General features: G+C 47.3%; 1 protein-coding gene across 3 annotated transcripts in view; it reads right to left on the bottom strand.

The window, feature by feature from the left end:
- The window catches only part of LOC146859658 (astacin-like metalloendopeptidase), a 450,020-nt gene that overhangs the window by 223,076 nt on the left and 212,134 nt on the right, over positions 1-14,810 (bottom strand). For all 3 annotated transcript variants that reach the window (XM_085646718.1, XM_085646720.1, XM_085646719.1), the window contains one exon: positions 2,008-2,186. In XM_085646718.1, the coding sequence (XP_085502844.1) occupies positions 2,008-2,186 (179 nt within the window). The remainder of the gene's footprint in view (positions 1-2,007; positions 2,187-14,810) is intronic.

Raw genomic sequence — 14,810 nt, 5'->3', positions numbered from 1 at the left:
AAAGCCTCTCCATTCCTCAAGAGAGTTAAGGCCTTCTTCTATGGAGTTGACTCTGTCTATCCAACGGCATTCGATGCGTTGGAGTATGTTAGTGATATCTCCTCCTCTTTCTGGTAGGGTTGCAATGTCAATCACTTGCCACTTGACATCATCTGCCGTGTGGTTTTTCTCATTATAGTGTGATACTAAGGGAGCATTGGGTACGGATCTGCGAATGCGACTGCGATGCTGGCTGATCCTAGCCTTAACTGGTTGTTGTGTCTGACCAATGTATGGAAGATTGCAAGGGCACCAGATACAGTACACTACGTTCCGTGTGTTGCAGTTAGAGAAGGTTTCTAGATTGTGTTTGAGGTTGCCATGCTCAAATGTGGTGGTATTGAATGTGAAATCACATGAGACACAATTGCCACATTTATGATGTCCCTTTATTTTGGGCAGGCCCCATGCTTCGATAAGTGTATTGGGTGGGGTCACTTTTATGTCTGTTGCAGATATCACAAGGTGGTCTTTTATATTCTTTCCTCTTTTGTATGCAAACAGTGGTGTCTCAAGTGTTTGGTCTATGTTTTGGATTAGATTCCAATTTTTTGTGATAAGGTTACTTCTGTCCACGAAACTTCTTGTTACACTACAAATATCAGCCTTTAAGACAGGGGACATCCACAAAGTCAGATCTGGTGTTGTTGTGGGCATCTGCTTGGTTGCCTGTATGTACCACTATGAAATACATTGACAGATTACATGTGGGCGTGTCACCAAGGGACTTGATGAGCACGTGTGGGGAAAATGAGATGTGCCCTCATGATCAGATTAGATTTGTGGCTACCTGCTGATGCACACACCACAGGAGGTTATCCTAGCCCTTAATTTGAAAACATACACTCAACCTTAAAACTAACCACTATGCAAACTCTCCCTGTGCCTAAAGCAATACTACCCTCAATCATTTGCATCGATAAACCATGAAGTCAGCTTTACCCCTAAAACAAAACTCAATCCGAATCCCATGCCTACTCCTACACTACCCCAAATGCTAACCTATCAATATGCCTGCCCTAACCCCAACCACTAAACTTTAAACCAACACCTGAGCTATAAACCATAAATGTAATCTTGCCGCTAACCATGACATTTATTCAAATTCTCACTAAAATGCAACTCTCACCTACCCTAATCCCTAAATCTTAACTCAAACTACTAAACTCTATTTTAACCCATATCCTACAGGAAAACCTATGCATGCACTAACACTAGCCCTTTCCCATGCCAACGCTAACCTGAGCGTAGGCTAAACTGTACATCAAAACACAAACTTCAAACCATATATTGAAGCTTATCAATGTTCTTAACATTAATTTATCCTTCGACATAAGCTGTCCTAAAAACACCACTTTAAATCAAACCATTTATTCGAAACTATATTGTGAAACTTATCAGGTTATTTTGCAATGTACACATTAAATGTTGTTGTACATTTGAGAACTTCCATAAGGAAGTAAATAAACTAGTTCTATATGATAAAAGTGGATTCTGCTCGTAGTCCACACAAGGGTTACAACAGTAATCAATATGTGCATGCATTCATCAAAATAGCCCTAATGTTCATTGTGCGTGAAAAGGAGAACAGACAAGAAGTTGGATAAAAAGATGCAACGAAAAAGGGTAAATCCAAATTAATCTAGACGACATAACAGTTCATTCACAAAACTAACCCTAATCTCTAACCTTAACTCTGAACCAAACCCTTACTCTGACCCTAAAAGGCACCTTTCTAGTTCTCCTCACCCTAAGCCGTATCCTGTAACTTAGTCGACCCCTAAGATCCAGATCATATCCTGAAATTTAACCCATAATTATAACCCCTGAACATTAGCTTTAATGCTAATAGAACGAACCTCCCTTTAATTGTAGTTAAGACATACCCTCTAGTGTGGTGCCAGCTGGCCTCGGTATGCCAGTGTGATAGATAAAGGGTACAGTGTTTCTGGATGCCATGCTTCATACCATCAGCTATGTTTTGCAGTTGGACATCCACATACTCGTCTCGATCACTTCTCACGTGCTCGTGGAAGAACCCCAGCGCGTGGTCCACCTCGTGCTGGATGATGCCCTTCGACATGCAGCTGGATTCTTCTACTGATACGGTCTGCTCGCCTCCGATCTTCCCGATGTTGGACCAGCATCTGAAGATGGCACAAAACATACATGGCACTCAGCTCCATCTCAACCTGTCTTTACTAGTGACACACCTCGTGCGATACAGCTGCGCTTCCTGTTCTTTAGTGTGCCTATTTCTCTTCTCTGGGAGCAACACCGACTCTAATATATGTAAATTGGGGGGAGCTTTGGGCAGGGTATGGCATTCTGGGTTACACTTTGGTCACTGTCTGGACCGAAGTGCCTCCCTCTGGCTGCTTTGAGATAGGCTGGCCTTTGAGCCAGCCTCCGCTCTTTTGAACCATTCGGCGACATGGAACTGGCTGACTGGTTCGGCATTGTCGCTGGCAGATTTAGATTCAAATTTACAATCCCAGCCAAAGTAAATGGGAGAGAAAATTATACTACTGAGACATGCAGGTAATGCTATAATGCAAAGGGAAAACAACAGTGCACTAGCTACTCATACGAAACAATGTGGAGTTCATCTAGAAGAAAAAAGTCAGTAAGATTCATAGGTAAAACACAGGCCCAACTCCTATGCCCTGGGATCCCAGACACTCACCGCTACCATTAACCACAAAGGCCCGTCTCTTCTGCCTCGGGATCCCAGACGCTCACCGCTACCATTAACCACAAAGGCGTCTCTTCTGCCTCGGGATCCCACACGCTCACTGCTACCATTAACCACAAAGGCCCATCTCTTATGCCTTGGGATCCCAGACTCTCAGCGCTACCATTAACCACAAAGGCGTCTCTTCTGCCTTGGGATCCCAGACGCTCACTGCTACCATTAACCACAAAGGCCCATCTCCTATGCCTTGGGATCCCAGACTCTCAGCGCTACCATTAACCACAAAGGCCCATCTCTTATGCCTCGGGATCCCAGACTCTCAGCGCTATCATTAACCACAAAGGCCCGTCTCTTGTGCCTTGGGATCCCAGACTCTCAGCGCTATCATTAACCACAAAGGCGTCTCTTCTGCCTTGGGATCCCAGACGCTCACTGCTACCATTAACCACAAAGGCCCATCTCTTATGCCTTGGGATCCCAGACTCTCAGCGCTATCATTAACCACAAAGGCCCGTCTCTTCTGCCTCAGGATCCCAGACGCTCACTGCTACCATTAACCACAAAGGCCCATCTCTTATGCCTTGGGATCCCAGACTCTCAGCGCTATCATTAACCACAAAGGCCCGTCTCTTCTGCCTCGGGATCCCAGACTCTCAGCGCTATCATTAACCACAAAGGCGTCTCTTCTGCCTCGGGATCCCACACGCTCACTGCTACCATTAACCACAAAGGCCCATCTCTTATGCCTTGGGATCCCAGACTCTCAGCGCTATCATTAACCACAAAGGCCCGTCTCTTCTGCCTCAGGATCCCAGACGCTCACTGCTACCATTAACCACAAAGGCCCATCTCTTATGCCTTGGGATCCCAGACTCTCAGCGCTATCATTAACCACAAAGGCCCGTCTCTTCTGCCTCAGGATCCCAGACGCTCACTGCTACCATTAACCACAAAGGCCCATCTCTTATGCCTTGGGATCCCAGACTCTCAGCGCTATCATTAACCACAAAGGCCCGTCTCTTCTGCCTCGGGATCCCAGACTCTCAGCGCTATCATTAACCACAAAGGCGTCTCTTCTGCCTTGGGATCCCAGACGCTCACTGCTACCATAAACCACAAAGGCCCATCTCTTATGCCTTGGGATCCCAGACTCTCAGCGCTATCATTAACCACAAAGGCCCGTCTCTTCTGCCTCAGGATCCCAGACGCTCACTGCTACCATTAACCACAAAGGCCCATCTCTTATGCCTTGGGATCCCAGACTCTCAGCGCTATCATTAACCACAAAGGCCCGTCTCTTCTGCCTCGGGATCCCAGACGCTCACCGCTACCATTAACCACAAAGGCCCATCTCTTATGCGTCGGGATCCCAGACGCTCACCGCTACCATTAACCACAAAGGCCCATCTCTTATGCCTTGGGATCCCAGACTCTCAGCGCTATCATTAACCACAAAGGCCCATTTCCTATGCATGGCGAACCCAGATTCTCACAACTATCTTCAACTACAACAGCCCATCTCTTATGCCTTGGAATCACACGCTCTCACCGCTACCATTAACCACAAAGGCCTTTCTCTTTTGCATTGAGATCCCAGATTCTCACCACTACCATTAACCACAAAGGCCTTTCTCTTTTGCAATGAGATTCCAGACTCTCACCGCTACCATTAACCACAAAGGCCTTTCTCCTATGCACTGAGATCCCAGACTCTGACCGCAACCATTAACCACAAAGGCCTTTCTCTTTTACATTGAGATCCCAGATTATCACCGCTACCATTAACCACAAAGGCCTTTCTCTTTTGCAATGAGATCCCAGACTCTCACCGCTACCATTAACCACAAAGGCCTTTCTCTTTTGTATTGAGATCCCAGAATCTCACCACTACCATTAACCACAAAGGCCTTTCTCCTATGCATTGACATCCCAGACTCTCACCGCTACCATTAACCACAAAGGCCTTTCCCCTATGCACTGAGATCCCAGACTCTCACCGCTACCATTAACCACAAAGGCCTTTCTCCTATGCACTGAGATCCCAGACTCTATCCGCTACCATTAACCACAAAGGCCTTTCTCTTTTACATTGAGATCCCAGATTATCACCGCTACCATTAACCACAAAGGCCTTTCTCCTATGCACTGAGATCCCAGACTCTATCCGCTACCATTAACCACAAAGGCCTGTCTCCTATCCCTTGGAATTCTAAATCTCACGGCTACCATTAAGCACAGAGCCTCGTCTCCTTTGCCTTGGGATCCCAGACTTTCACCATGAACACTAACTACAACGGCCTGTCTCTTATGCCATGGAATCACAGATCTTCACCGCTATCACTAACCACAAACTCCCATCTACTATGCCTTTGGATCCCAGACTCTCACCCCTACCATTAACCACAAAGGCCTGTCTCCTAACCCTTGGAATTCCTGAATCTCACCGCTACCATTAACCACAAAGGGTCGTCTCTAAAGCCTTTGGGTCCCACACTCTCACTGCTACTATTAATCACAAAGTCCTGTCTCCTATGCATGTGCATCCCAGACTTACTCCACTATCACTGACCACAAAGTCCTGTCCCCTATGCATTTGCATTCCAGACTTTCACCACTATCACCAACAACAAAGGTCTTTCTCTTATGCCTTGGGATCTCAGACTCTTGCCACTATCATTACCACAAATGCCCATCTCCCATGCTTTGGGATCCAAGACTCTCACGCTACCTTTAACCATAGAGGCCCTTCTATGCCTTGGGATTCCAGACTCCCACTAGTACCATTAACCACAAAGACCCACGGCGGGCGTGGCTGGCAGCTCAAGATGGTGCCCGCCTAGGCTGAACATTCCCAGACCCACGAATCAGAATCCTGCTATCATCCTGGCTAACCAGCAGCACTGGACCCAGAGGCAGGGTGCGTCACCCGATGCAGGCCTGGGGCTGATTGGGGGCCCGTGCAGTTGATGCTCCTGGTCGCACAGAGGGGGCAACATGGTGGCCGAGGCAGAGCTGCCCTGAGAACTGGTGCTCCGGTGAGACTGGCAAAGTGGAAGGTGGAGAACATTCATCATCACCTGGTTCACGGCGCCTTCCTTGCTGGGTGGATCGAATGTGGAAGTGCAGCGTTTGCAGAGCGGGTGCCTCTGGGTTTGCGGTCCAGTGATGAGCAGTCCCCTGGCGTGGGATGCTGCCAAGATGTCAGAAAGGCATACTTATCACCAGGCCCGGTTCTAGCGGGGAGGGCCGGGTGGGCCAGGCCCACCCAAACATGAGCCTTGGCCCTCGCAGTGAGGACATGAAGGCCAATAGAAAATGGGCACTATAATTTACAATGTTCCTCTGAACATTGTTATTCTTCCTATTCTGGGAGTTGCATGATTGGTCCTGGGTTCTTTCTCACAGACATCCCCAATCACCCAACTCCTTTTAGAAAGGTGGGCTGTGTCCTGCAGGTACAATAGGGCATGGCAAAGGGTACACATTCTTTAGTTGGCACTGAGTAACTTTTGCCTACGGTCCTGCTGCGTGGTCAGCGCTGGAGGAAAGAAGTTTGTTTGTCCTGTTTCACCTTTTCCTGACCCCAGCAGCTGCTTATCAGATCCGGCTGTGACACAAAGTTTGACTAACTGAGTAGGTAAAAGAATGTGCTACTATTTGTTTTTTTTTATTTTTTATACCTGCACAGGCCCATCAAGGCACATACTTTGTGTATGCTTCACTTAAATTGTTTTCAACATTATCATGGCCATGGATGCAGGACAACAATAAAAATGTCTAGATAACTGGTGATTAATGATCCTGTTGGAGAGCAACCCTTTGCCTGTTGGTAGTCTCGAAATGCAGATAAGCTGTATTTTATGTGGATAGCTCGGTGTGTTAACGCCTTTGCCACAGAGATTCCTGTGTTACTTGCAGTTCAGAAGTTACAATCCTAACAAAGGGCAGTGACCTATGAACAGTCTTCAAAGAGCTGCATACAAACATGAATGGTATAGTTAGAACTTCACTTTTTTGTGTTACTATATAGTTAGAACTTCCCCAGTCTTTCATTATTTTAATGTTGCTAAAAAGAGTTTGGGCCGATATACATTTTATTTGTAAAGCCAACTGCCAACCACTGGGTTTGCTTTAGATCCTGAGTTTGTGCTTCCCCAGCCCAAACCCTCTTAAAATATACTGCCCACCATTATGGATGACGTGATACCTACACCTTGTAATCCTCATTGGCGTCTGTGACATTCCCTGTAGACTGATTTACATACTTGTAAGATTCATTGTCTCTGTATAATGTGTGCGTGGTGTAAAGTACTGACACGCACTACACTGATATGAGTAGCGCTATACAACAAATGAAATGCATATGAGAGAGTGGCTACGGAGAGATGAAGGGCACTGTTGGAGGGTGCTAGTAATGGTGTCGGCGGAGAAGGAGGTCATTGGCGGGGCGGCAAAAAATACTTTCGCACTAGCGCTAAAGCCGGCCCTGTCATTGCCTTTCTGTTTTTATTTAATCAGGTCATTAGGGCAACTGTGGAACATATTAAAGTGCGTGCTAATTATATTTACTGCTACATTTAATGTTTTAAGTTTGAAGGTGATTTTACTAATGTTTTTTAGGGGAATAAAGAAAGTGGAGCTGGATGGTGGCTGATATGGGGCTGGGGCCCAAGGTCAGCTGTAAGGTGCACAGAAGAGGGGTGGCAGAAAAGTGGATAATCGGGCCTAGAAGTATTTGAGTTGAAGCCTACCTACACTGTTAGAATTTGAGGGTTTGCACTTAGGTCCCGGCATTGCTCTTACTTTCAAACAACTCTCCACATGCTCTGTATACACACAGAATCGATTTGTTGTATCATGGTGACTGTTTGCAAGTAGATATGAAGTAATCTAGGGCTTGTAGGAGACAACAAGAAGCGACAAATTGGGCCCACAGTGGATCACCCAAATGCAACCTTGGCCTACCCAAATAAAAATTACTGGAGCCGGGCATGCTTATCACGGCGGACTTATTGCGGAGAGCTCGGACCAGAGTTAAGGCCCTCCGTCCTTTCCTTTCCTGAATTTCTGCTCAGTGCCGGCGGGTCACCTTCGGACTTTGTCGAGTGCCTGCTGGTGTCGCGACCTGGGTGTGGTGCAGTTGGACACACGCAGCTTTTGTGGTGTCAGGAACGGGGCACACCGATGCTCGTTGTTGGCGTGGGATTTGGCGACGGCGTTACTGGAACCTGCCGCAACCCAACCCCCGCCGGTCTGCATGAATGCGGGGGACTGTGCCTGACTGCTGGCTCTGTGGGAGCATTTTGGAGAGGCCAGTGACCAGTAGGGGTCCTCCTTGAGCACTAGCGGCGACTCCTGCACTTAAAGAGCACACTAGCCACCTCAAAGTAAAACGAAGATAGCCCCTTCAGCTGAATTGGGAAGACCTAGGGAAGAGCCAGGCAATATGTGATTGCAGATCTGCCCTATTCCACCAAGGTCAATCTCTTATGGTGAACAGTGGTTCGGGAAGGGGGACATCTGTGACCCCGGTTGCTCTCGCATACAAGTGAGCGGGGTTCATTGTTATTACTTGGGACCTCCTCTCTCACTTGGGGAGCAGTATTGGGGTGTCGCCCTGCAGACTGAGTGCTTCCAATGGAGGGGTTCCTTTGCTCCTACCTTTTACCTATAAGATACCACTACTATATAGACTCTTGCTTTGCTGCAAGGGGCCCTGTCCAACACTATCATCATTTTAGACTACGGCCACTGTGACTAGGGAAGGCGTGCACACATTAGTAATCATAGTGCAAGTGCATGACTGTCACTCCATTTCTAGTACTGGTTCATCTGGATGGGGTGCTACCATGCCTTACTCCCTGTAACACACTCTGTTGCTCTTTAGTGCACATCTCTGCTGCTGGATTGCAGCTGCAAGAGGTTGAGCATTGACTAACACCAAGGTCACGCAGTACATAAAACAAACATACCTTTACCTTTCGCACGCATGGCCAGACTAGTAGATTCCATCACTCACTGCCCGACATGTCTGTCGCTTGGGTGGCTATAATGGGGCATACTAAAACTAAGACTGGAGCCCCTCTGGCTCGGATTCGCTCTCACTCCTTTACATCCAAGGGCTCATGCACCCATTCTATGACAGGGGACAATGCTTCCCCAACTTCCTCAGTGGACAAATTGGATGTTATACTTCGGGAGATCTGTGAGACTCAAGCGGCCATACCACAGCAACTAGGGGTGATCACAATGGACATTACCTACTGAAAGACCACCACCGTAAATTATCAGAGTGAGTCAAGGCTAACTAATCAGCATTGGGAACTTTAGCTCCTTGTTCTAAGGAACACAATGTCTAGATTCTAGAACTGCGCCAACTGATGGAGCATCTCCAGGCACGTGTGGATGATGTTGAAGGAAGATTCCGCCAGAAACAATATATGCATTGTGTTGATCCATGAGGGAGCAGAGGTCCCCCGCGCAACGCAATGATCCAGGACTGAAAAAGAACGGAGGTGGCCCCTACTGGTCTATCTGAACTGTTCACAGTGGAGAGAGCGCAACTGGTCACCTAAAAAAAAGCATTGCGGGTGCAAATGCATGCGCTATTATCACTAAAATCCTCAATTTCAGGGACCGCGTTGTGCTCCTACAAGCAGCTCAAGACAGGACTCCTCTCCTAGTCAACGATTCAAGGGTCTCCATATTTCCGGACAATGGCTGTATAGCGAAAACGTGTCTCCTTCCAAGACATAAAAGCCCACTTACGTATCGCCTTCTCTTCCCAACCAAGCTTAAAATAATCCATGGTCAATGCTCCCACTTCTTTGATACCCCCGAGAGGGCCTGGAAATGGCTGGAGCAGCATTTTCTAGATTCCACTAGATGGGGCCCTCAAATTGCGGTGCCAATGAAATCGTAAACACAAGGAGATGATAGACGGAGCGCCAAAACTTTTCAGACACTCACCCCCAGTCATAGATCTGAGTTGAATCCATCATCATTCTTTAGCTCACTTCGCCACCCCAGTTCAGACCCAGCTATATGCAAATCAGTCTTGATTCAGTGCCTGATGGGAACAGTCCACTCCGAACTGCCAAGCCAGGTCTTCCCTGGACCGGAAAAGCATTCTGGGACAAGTTTTGGGGCATCACCCCTCATCAGTCAGGCTAGCTTGAACCCAGTGGCAAAGTGAGCAAGGAATCCACGCCTGGGCATACACTGCCAACTTAGGGCGAACAAAGTAAACACAAGAAGATGGTGGAGGGAGTGCTGAAACTTTTCATACACTCACCCCCAGTCACAGATCTGGGTTGAATTCATTATAATTTTTTTGCTCACTTTGCCACCCTAGTTCAGAGCCAGCTTTGTGCAAATCAGTCTTGTCCCAGTGCCTGATAGGAACAGTCCAGCCTGAACTGCCAAGGCAGGTCTTCCCTGGACCGGAAACAACCATCCTTGGACCAGTTTCAGGGTAACACCCTTCATTAGACAGGCTAGCTTGAATCCAGTGGTAGAGTGAGCAACGGACCCACGTCTGGGCATACCCTGCCAACTTAGGGCGAACAAAGAAAACACAAGGAGATGATAGACGGAGTGCTGAAACTTTTCAGACACTCACCCATACTAACAGATCTGGGTTGAATCCATCATCATAGCGTGCCCCTCGGAGACATAGAAGAGGACTCACAATACAGAACAGTGTCGGGAAGCGCCTTCTCCGTGTGAGGTCCTGAAGGGCCAACAGGAGGCACTCCGCTCGGCATCAGCACAAAGATCCACCTGGCCACCCATCAGCTCAAGCTCCTTGCAGAACGGTGCTTCAGACTCGGATTCCGTTGGAAGAATGGCTCTGTGACCCTCGGCCTCCTCACAGCTGATTAATGATCCTTTGGAATGACCACTGAGGGCAGAGCTCTTATGCAAGTGCCTACTGGCTATCGCTTGGTGGCAGAGTGATGCCTCTCTGGGCTGTCGGTGGGAGCTTAGCGTGTGCCACATTCGTTGTTACACATAGACTTGGCCACTGTGACTGACTCTGCTCATGGTCTAGAGGGGTATTACGCCATGTTCTCTTCCTTTCCTAATTGACACTTGTATGTTAGCGGCGGGGTTGCACCTGGATCTGCACTTGTTATGGTCCTGGGTCCGGCTGGTTTGGGTTTCTCCACACACGTTCTCACACCTACTCCTCTTAAGGGGATGTTGTCTGTCCTATGGCGAATGAACACATTATTTTAGAGTTTATACTGTTTCTGTTTAGTTTCAGGTTTGGTCGAACAACGAAGAATCGCTGGATCGATGATATTGTGGGGAAATTTTTTACTGTTTGGGGTGATCATTTTTTTTTTTACATCACGGGGAGGAGTAGTCTGTTCCCATGTCTCCAGATAGTATATATGATATGCATTTTTTCAGTTTCTCATATCAACAGTAATGGAAGCTTATACCCTTATCACTTTGAATGTACAGGGAATGAGGGTCAAGCCACAAATGGCACTGAGTACTTGCTCAATTGTACAGAAGCCGTGCATAAGTGGTGCTTCCTCAGGAAACACACCTGGTATCCTCTGAAGCACATAAAATGAATAGACGATGGAGAAGGCAATTGTACCATATCTCCTACTCCGCATTCTCATGAGGTGTGGCTGTGTGGATGGGGGTCCCATTTGAAGTGCTGGAATCCAAGATAGGCACCCAAGGATGCTATGTATTACTCAGGGGCACACTTGATGGGGAACAGATAGTCCTGGGATGTATATATGCACACAACTTGGACCAAGCTGAATTCCTGCTCAATTGCAGAGAAGCAGTGCATAAGTGGTGCTTCCTCAGGAAACACACCTGGAATCCTCTGAAGCACATAAAATGAATAGACGATGGAGAAGGCAATTGTACCATATCTCCTACTCCGCATTCTCATGAGGCGTGGCTGTGTGGATGGGGGTCCCATTTGAAGTGCTGGAATCCAAGATAGGCACCCAAGGATGCTATGTATTACTCAGGGGCACACTTGATGGGGAACAGATAGTCCTGGGATGTATATATGCACACAACTTGGACCAAGCTGAATTCCTGCTCAATTGCAGAGAAGCAGTGCATAAGTGGTGCTTCCTCAGGAAACACACCTGGAATCCTCTGAAGCACATAAAATGAATAGACGATGGAGAAGGCAATTGTACCAGATCTCCTACTCCGCATTCTCATGAGGTGTGGCTGTGTGGATGGGGGTCCCATTTGAAGTGCTGGAATCCAAGATAGGCACCCAAGGATGCTATGTATTACTCAGGAGCACACTTGATGGGGAACAGATAGTCCTGGGATGTATATATGCACACAACTTGGACCAAGCTGAATTCCTGGCCCACTTGTCAACCGCACTGGCAGACTGGTCTCAATATCCCTGGCTCCTCATGGGGACTTCAATGTGGTACTGGACATCAACCTAGACCACACCACACCCAGGTACGACTACAGTACATCAAGCTATAAAATTGCGTCATTGGGTGGACGGTTGGGGCCTGGTGAATTCATGGCGGGAGCATAACATAGGTCTACGCTAATACTCCTTTTATTCATACCCCCATGTCCTGAATTCCTGTTTGGACAAGTTCCTCTGTACACCACGCCTATACTCCTCTCTCACTCAAACTACGTGTCTCAGCAAAACAATATCTGATCATAAACCTCTGAAACTTACACTTTCTTGGGGACGGGTCTTGGCGCTTGCAACCACAACTACAGGAAGACTCAGTGTTTCAAGACACATTGGCTACAAGTATTACTACATACCTTTACGAGAACACAGCCACCGCTTCCTCACTCTTGATAGAGTGGGAAGCCTTTAAGGTGGTACTTTGTGGTGCCTCGCTTGATGCAGTCGTGGGGCTATACAAGAAGTCACAAGGGACCTTGCACGTACAATTAATTTCCTGAGGTCTCAGGTGTCCTTCTAAGTCAATTATTCCAATCGTAGGTAGTAATTCTAAGGGTATTGGTGCCCTTAAAGGCAATACACAAATTATATCATCAAACATGTTCTATAGCTGCGGTGCTATTGAGGTAGAGAGAACCACCACTCTCTAACATGTAGTCAATGACAACATAACAGAATACATCATATCCCCAGCACACGCTAATATCAAATAGCAGTTATTAAATGACAGTAGTTGTCTTCACTCAGTTCTTTATTCTTCTTTTGTTCAGTTGTGCATTTCTTTTGCCTTAGTCATACAGTGCTTAAGCCTTAGCCAACACGTGTTTCGTCGCATAGAAAGGAAAGTTGCCCTGTGACTTCCTCAAGGCTCTTGAATCGGGTTTTAAATTCCTTAAAGTCGGTTGTATTTCCGTCCTGTACTGTTCTATATGTCAAGCAATATATATCAACTGTACTGCAAGTTCAGTTTCAAACCGGTCCATTCCTAGTAATCCCACAGCATACACTTTGTGGGAACATATTCACTAACGATTTTTCATACCGGAATGGGTCTGAACATGGAGATACATTCATAATATTGAAGCCTCCATCTGATGCTTAGATGGCTATGAACGGACCGCTTTGAAATTGGACTCGCGGTAGAATTCATGTATATTGATTCTCACTGCTATCATTAACCACAAAGGCCTGTCTCCACTTCCTTGGGATCCCAGACTCTCACCACTACTATTAACTACAAAGGCCCATCTATGTTGGGGTGGACGATAAATTCCGCTACACCGGCAGTTTGCAGAGTTTTGCCCACTACGTCACGCTTGTAATGCGGAGTTCCGGGAAATCTTTGCCAACCACCGCATGGCGGATATTTTTCTCATGCGCAACTTGGCAACAGTGAGTGCGAGCAAGAATTGGTGCCACCTAGCGTGATTTTCGGGCACTGAGGCGGCATCCGGTGAGATTTTCTCAATGCAGGCAGTCGTGACCATTTGCGGTGAGAAAGCTGCCGCTCGAGAAGAAAATCTACTTGAGTGGCAGCAAAAAAGCAGTGTCCTCTGGCATGCCCATGCTGCTGTTTGCGCGGAACAAGCTCCCGGAGCTAAAAATCAGCACGACATGCTGATTCTGCCCCCTTGTGGAACTCTGTGGAATCTAGCAGAATTTTTAGGTAACTCCACGGAATTCTGATGAGTGAAACTCCGCGAGTTCCACCCACCCCTACTCCTGTGCTTTGGGGCCCGAGTTTCTCATTTTTTTTCACAGTAGGTCTTTATTAAAGTTTTGAACATAATGACCACAGTATGGACATTCAAGAGCACCAGGAGTAAACAATCAGTACAAAGAACTTGGCCTGGGACCACAGGAGTACCAGCCCCCTAAAAGAGAAAAGAAAAAAAACACATGGCTTCTGTCCCACATACATAAAAGATGCGCAGTGAGATAGGCCTGGGACCAGAACCAACCCAGTACCCAAACAGGTTGAAGAATGAAGTGTCTAAGTGTAATGATTGTGTAGGACCCCTACATGAAGTCAAGTGCCCAGAAATTGGGGCAAAAACATGGCAACAAGTCCAAAACATGGGGAAAACCAATGATGTCTGTGGAGTAAGAAGCGACCCTTGGTGCCTTGCAATAGAACGCCATGGCTTTGTGTGTCCCAGCATTAGAGGAGGAGGGGAAGGGAAACCAATAACCCATCATGCAAGTGCTTCCAGGGTAAAAAGGGCAAAAAAATGAAAGTTTAAGTGTCCCAACTGTTAGTGCAGGTAATAGACACCAGGGGTGGGGTAACAACCCCAACGGGGTCCCAGATTCTCACCACTACCATTAACCACAAAGGTCCGTCTCCTGTGCCTCAGGATGCCAGATTCTCACCAGTCCCATTAACCACAAAGGCCCGTCTGTTATGCCTTGGGATCCCAGATTCTCACCCCTACCATTAACCACAAAGGTCCGTCTCCTGTGCCTTGGGATCGCAGACTCTCACCTCAACCATTAACCACAAAGGTCTGTCTCCTGTGCCTTGGGATCCCAGATTCTCACCCCTACCATTAACCACAAAGGTCCGTCTCCTGTGCCTTGGGATCCCAGATTCTCACCCCTACCATTAACCACAAAGGTCCGTCTCCTGTGCCTTGGGAT

This window comes from Triturus cristatus, chromosome 3_1 (assembly GCF_964204655.1).
Source record: "Triturus cristatus chromosome 3_1, aTriCri1.1, whole genome shotgun sequence".
Taxonomy (NCBI): Eukaryota; Metazoa; Chordata; class Amphibia; order Caudata; family Salamandridae; genus Triturus; species Triturus cristatus.
This window is presented reverse-complemented; position numbering and strand designations above follow the sequence as displayed.